Below are 6,851 nucleotides of genomic sequence, written 5' to 3' on the forward strand. Positions count from 1 at the left end.
ACTTTGGCAACAACGCATTCGGAGAAAGGTTTACCTTCTTATGCTTGGGTAAATTTTAAAGTTGTCCATCAAATCCGTGTAATGCATATACTATAAAAGTGTACTGCAAGAATAACTGAAAAATTGCAAAATAGACAAGGTATCGAGTGAGATTTGAACCGGGTTCAAAAGTACTATATCCCCACAGAAAGTAAGAACTTAGCTCGCACAGCTACCGAAACAACCATGAAGTTTCCTTTTAGTTGTATGGATAGAGAACACACTTCTTAACAACTCTCCATTTTCTAGCAAATTTTGTGGTCGAAAGCGTGTGTGCTTTATCTACAATCAAGTTTTCTGCATTTACCAAGTACTATAATGTTCTAAATGTATCATTACTTTAAGTTACAAAAGATAACTAAGTATTTCAAATATCAAACGATGAGCTGTGTTCGGAAATCTTGCTATTTTTTCCTATGACTTTCCCTACCATTACTTATAATGCGTTGTTGCAAAACTTACAATTTTGAGGTACTTAAAAATATCTTAGAGAAGTGTACATAATTATATCTAGTTACACTATACTATGCAACTACATAGTATACTATGTAGTTATGATGTATTAGCAATGTTAATTAATTCACGTCAAGTAGCCTTCCGAAGTATTTACAAGTCAGTTGGTGATTTGGAGTTTCACATCTCTTTCACAAGTGAAGTTATATGAGACATGGATCTAGAACCTACAGCTTAGTGCTGGGTCCGAACCACATGAGGTACATCCATTTTCGTATTGCAAAAAATAAAATAAATAAATAAATAAATGGCATCATTATCTGTAAATTAAACCATAAGAGAGTTGCCATCAACTGGTGAGTATAAACGAAATACAAACTAAACAAACCTTTTCTGTCAAGAATAAAACGATTGAAAGTCTTACGAAGCGTTAGAAACTGCATTGTTATAAAATAAAGCGGGAATAAAGCTGGCCTGCTCATCTCTTGAACAACGTTACTTGTAGATTTCAAACTTCGCGAAAAAAGATAATTGTAGCTATTTTTACATTTAAGCAATTACAAATTGAACCTATAAACTTTTACAATTATTAAAATGTATTATTTACGTTGTGTGGGTTCTGTAAAGTAAAATAGATTATTATGTGAAAATAAAACTTTTTTGTCAACATTTTCAAAATTGCAGCATCATATTAAAACTAATTTGTGAATCAAAATCATTTTTACATATCATTTACACAGATATAGATCACCACTAAGAATATGTATTTACGATGTCAAATTTTCAATTCCCCGAGAGAGATAGGAGAAATTATTTAAGTTGTTATCATGCTTTTCGTTTTCATTTCTACTACCCTTGATACAAATAACATACATTCAATGTAGCGGTTGCAGAGGATAAATGGAAAAGGGATTTTCAGCATTTTCATGTTTTCAGTTTTCTTGCAAAATCGAGCAAAAGCTTAGTTTTCTTTTGGTAATATACGAAGTTGTAAACTGGGAATGCCATTACGAATGTTTGAAAACTTTCACCCTGAAGGAAGAAGAAAAGTTTAAAACTACATTCAATTAAAAGGAAAAATTAATTTTGTACACTGAATCAGCATGTGAAAATAATTTATGTATTTTAATCATTCTGTGATGATAACTGACCCTGATTATGTAAGCGTTTCTTTACCATGTCATCTTCTTTTTCTATTATTTTGAACCTGCACCGAAAGGACATATATTTCAGTGATATTAATATTTCGTTAGAACTGGTTAATATTTAAGGTAGAAATTGAGTTTATACGGGATTCCTACAACACAAAGTACGAATATGTCGTTTATATGCACAAATTTTGCAAATATTAACCCAAAAGGAGGAGAGATATTTTACTACTATTATATGTTTCTCTCTCACGCGTTGTAAATTTGGTGTTTTGCTACAGAATATACGAATATGGCATTTACTACTTGGTCAGGTAGACGCGAATAGATAAGAGCATGGACGCAAAATATTGTTCACGGTAAAATGCAGGACCTTCTGCTGATTTATTATAAATTCTTTAATAGAAACTTAATAATAGTTCTTCTACTTAATATGCTACTATATGAGAATAACAATTTCAAAACACAGTAAAATTTACTTCAGAGAAGTCATACCGTATACATTGTATATCCATTACGTCCAATTTTAGCTTAATTTAGAGTAGAAAGTCTTCTATATTAAAATTCATTGAACCTTGAAATTTGTTACATTCAGTGGTGTTATTCTAATATTTTAACTACAGGTTATATATATATATATATATATATATATATATATATATATATATATATATATTGAGAGAGAGAGAATCTCAGGAAACAAACCATACAAGAGCACAAGTAACAAATAGAAACATACAGCATCCTAATACAAGGTGGTGTAATGAAATTAGGTAGCACTGTGGAAATCTTGGAAACGAATTATCCAAGATAGACGGTTGTCAAAAACTATTGCAAAGACCTTAAGGCAGCAATGGATTTACAATTGTTTATGATGGTATATATATGTTTCAAATATAAATAACCCTTACCACTACACTTACGTGAATCCAGTTCTCATTCCTGATATCTGAGCATTTACTGTTATTTCTGGTTATAACAAACGGTCTTGCGGACTCGAAACATTTTAACAACCGATTTTAGCGAACCGACTAAATAGCATCATTGGTTATATTCAAGAGAGGTGTCCGTCATAAACGCCTATCCTGGGGACAGAGGAGGTACTGGACTCTTCAAAGTTTGCTTGGGCTTTCCAGAATGTCGATACTTTCCCTTGAATCTTTGCGTGGATATGACAATGAAATACACTCACCCAAACAGACTTCCCAAAAATTACAGAGAAACATTTACCGCAGGTCTTCGTTTTTAACTCTAGCAGTCTGCATCGAAGATTGCAAGGTGAAGTTTGCATGAAGTAAAAATTTACCTCACCCACTTTGTTTTTAAACTTATCTTTGTTTGTTTATCCGACTCCCTCGTTCTAAGTCCCATAATATAGTTTAAATATTACTTAAGTTAAACTTACATATAACAAAATTTTTAACATTTAACACTATACACTATGTAATGACATTTTACAGAACAAAATAATAAATCAGAAAATGTAAGTAATTTAAAACGAATATTAAAATAGAAATATAAAAAATATCTGTGTTCTATAATTCACATTTGTTCATCTGTGTGTATTGTTTAAGTCCTTCCGAGTTTCACATTTTTATCAGCCTCCCTACACTTTTACTTGTTTATATAGATGGTAAACTGTCACTACTTTTGTGTAAACTGTCACTATTTCTGCTAGTATTTTCAGCATCACACGACCTTTTTTGCGTGTATATTACACAGAAATCCTGAACATTTCTCACATATCAGATGTGTTTCCTTGTCATGATTGCGAGAATAGATGTATCTCTTGCGTTTCTTATTTTCTTAAGGAGCTTATCCAGATGTTTCAGTATTCACCGTGTCTACAAAACCAGTAGACAGCAATGCCTTTTTGATTACTTTTATCTTTGTGAAACTTACAGCACCCATTTTCCTTTCTCGTTGGCTAATTCCTTTGCTAAAATTCGAAGAAATTCCCTTCTTTCTACATGTCCAACTGCCTTATTGTAAATACATACTGTTTCAAAGCTGCTATATCGAGTATGCCATAGAAATTGGCAAGGGGCCACTGTCGGGTATCTCTGCTTGCAGAGCAATCCATGAGCATTTGTTCAAAAGTATCGACACCGTATTTTGTAAATTATAGAACAAAATAATTTCCGATTTCTCCTTATTGTTCATTTCAAGAATTGAGACTGTTCTACGGAGAGTGGAAAGTAAAGTTACTGACTTATTTTTCTTCGGAACGTAAGAAATAGTCACAGTTTCATTTTCGTAACCGAATATGGAATGGTATTGTTCTCTAGTTTTGTATGACAAAAATTCTGATGGTACTTCTTTACGAGCAGCTCGATGCGTTCCACTAGACTTAGTTGTAATACCATCAAGTGTTGTTCCAAATAAAAGGTTGTGGAAAAAATGTATACACTGATATATTTCTTCCACTATTGCTCAAATGTTACACCAAGACAATCGGTACTCTTCTTCCTTGATTTGTTTCTGTTAGAGGGCAAGTCATTCTGGGATAAATCTGCAAATTAACCAAGTATTTACTGTCATAATCAACTGCTGTACAAATGTTTAATTCGTATTTACCTAATTTGGGCGGAACTTATGTTTTAAATCCACAATGGTCTCTAAAAGAGCACAAATGCTCGCACACTATTATACTTTATTACTGAATGGTACAAATACTACTATACTTTGATCTGCAAATGTTGCTGTTACTTTCAGTATGGATTCAGCTTTATTCTAAGGTTTTACTTTTCTCTCTTTCCTTGCACTTTTGTCGTTTAAGTGGAGATACCTCAAAATACCTTGAGCTTGATAGCGGCTTATTGTTGCCCTATTTCGTGCTACAAAAGTCTTTCCAAGGTTTTCGCGGCCTTTCTGTACTCCGGCAAAACGGAAGCAATCCAGAAACGCCAAAAGCTTTCAAAGACTTGTGCTATAGCAACAAAGAATTTTTCTTGAACGTTGTAGTTCTTCAGCACATTCATTACTACGATAAACAATATGTAACGATGCTCCGTAATGAAGTGCTGGAAACACTCAACTGCACTTTGAACTTAAATGTTGTTTATTACCCCACAAGGGACAAGAACAATCTTTTGAGCTGGTGGTTGTTTTGATATTAAGTCTATTTCATCCGTAGTTCTATAACGAAAAGAAAAATTTTTGTATTTCGAGTTTGCGTTCCGAGCTCTTTTCCCCTATTTCTGACTCATTGTCTTCTCCCAGTTCATATGTACGCTCTGTAAAATTCTCATTCGTATTGCTGACATCACTGTCATAATTACAGTCTTCCTCTTTATCATTAAACAAATCATGTTTTTCTTGTTCCCCTCTGTAACTTGGTTCAAACCTAAAATTCTTCATAACAAAACATGAATTTTGATTCCTTGTGAGCAGAAAACAAAACTAAATAGTTTTCATAGAATCTCAGCACACACAACCACAAAACGACAACACACATGCTATGAAGTGGGTAGCGGTGCTCAATTGTTATGCGTTCAGCAGGATTGCCAGATGCAGAGTGCAATTTGTAACTATAGAAAATAAAAAATCTCACTTTTTAGGAATGTTCGCGAAGTCCACACGGGGACATTTTGTATCTCAATAAGCATTTTCTGATAATTTTTTTTCTCTCGCACGTTTATGAATATTTCGGAATATCAATTTATGCACATTGCAAAATAAACTCTCCAAAATAAAGTCACAAGCTATCTTTTCAACAGAAGTAAACATGTCAGAAATATAGTTCGGGTCAAAAATGATACCCTTTTCTTCTTACTAGTGTTACCTGGTGTGTGTATGAAAGTGTTTCCACAAGCTACCATGTTTTCCTCTGAATTATGTCCCCGATTTGTCCTTTTAAAAGCATTAAATTAAATCTCTTACCTTTCGGGATTATAGAAACATGATTAATAAATAGCGATGCTTAGTTTCCTTGTTATCATGTACTATTGTTTGTTAATTCTAGAACGAACAACTACAATCTGGGGTAGTTACAGTATCTGCTCCGCCGGATGTTATACCAATTCATATCAGAGGAGGATCCATATTAGTAGTCCAAGAACCAGCACTGAATACAATGCTAAGGTAAGTGTTTCAGACGACGAACGATATTTCGTTCTATTTGTGGTACCATTGCTTAAGATGGGAGCAACTCATATTGATGACAGTTCTTGAACATAACTTCATAAAGTAGATGCCTTCGGCACGGGAGACCATGTTTACCTTCCGGTAGGAGCTCATGTGATTCAGATCCCAAGTTAAGTTGCCACGTTGATATCTCATATAAACTTAGTGACGAAAGGAACGTCAAACTTAAACCGACTAAAATACAACGTATGTTATAGATGTCATAGATAGACTCCTTTTTTCTTGACGCACTCGACTTCGGTTTGGCTGTAGATGAAAGTAGTTAGCTAGTTAAGGATACTCCAAAGACCATGAGACAGAAGTTTTTGAATAAGTCTGTCACATATATAGTAGAATGAAACATATCATGTCTACTTAAAAGGCCAATTTTGTCAAAGTCGGATAAGTCCCTGTAATATGCAATGCAATTTGTACTCTCTTTTCATAAACTTCAAAACTTAAATTTTGATCCTGATAATTTAAGGATCAAAAGTAAATACTGTATATTATTACATATCTGTATTAAACAGTTCAAGGTCTACTAATATCCTAATTTGTCAGGATGCGATAGGTCTCTATACAATTGATATTATCCCAAATTTTTGGTATCGAAGTAACATACTGAAGAAAAACAGAAATCACGGACTGAAACAAGCAAAATGACATAAACATGCGAATATATTTCTCTTTAAAATGTGAAGTGTTTTGTCTTGTTAGAGAGAGGATAAAGGATGAAAATAGAGACGTATAATCCTTTTTGTTAGGATTGCGGAATTTAAATCGAAAATTGAAAGATTGTTGAACTCGAGAAGTGAGAAATGTGGCATCAAAACGAACGTTTTAAAGATCAAATAATGATGATTGCTGGAACGAAGGGATGTGTGTCAAGAATTTAAGTTGGGAAGAAGAGAGACAATAGAACAGTCAGTAGTTTCTCGGTGTATGCTGGGTGTTTCAGATAAAAGATCCGTCCAGTGCTTCTAAATCAGAAAATAATTCCAGATCAGAGAATGAAAGAAAATGTAGGCTATGAAATATGTCATGGGGCGCATAGAATGGAGTGCTCTGCTTGAGCCACTTGGTCCC

General features: G+C 33.6%; 1 protein-coding gene across 1 annotated transcript in view; it reads left to right on the forward strand.

Annotated features, from left to right (window-relative positions):
• The window catches only part of LOC145673465 (lysosomal alpha-glucosidase-like), a 140,936-nt gene that overhangs the window by 129,642 nt on the left and 4,443 nt on the right, over positions 1 to 6,851 (forward strand). The window contains exon 19 of the mRNA XM_081743186.1: positions 5,605 to 5,723. Coding sequence (XP_081599312.1) covers positions 5,605 to 5,723 — 119 coding nt within the window. The remainder of the gene's footprint in view (positions 1 to 5,604; positions 5,724 to 6,851) is intronic.

Source organism: Thermobia domestica, chromosome 16 (assembly GCF_964235325.1).
Source record: "Thermobia domestica chromosome 16, izTheDome1.hap1.1, whole genome shotgun sequence".
Classification (NCBI taxonomy): domain Eukaryota; kingdom Metazoa; phylum Arthropoda; class Insecta; order Zygentoma; family Lepismatidae; genus Thermobia; species Thermobia domestica.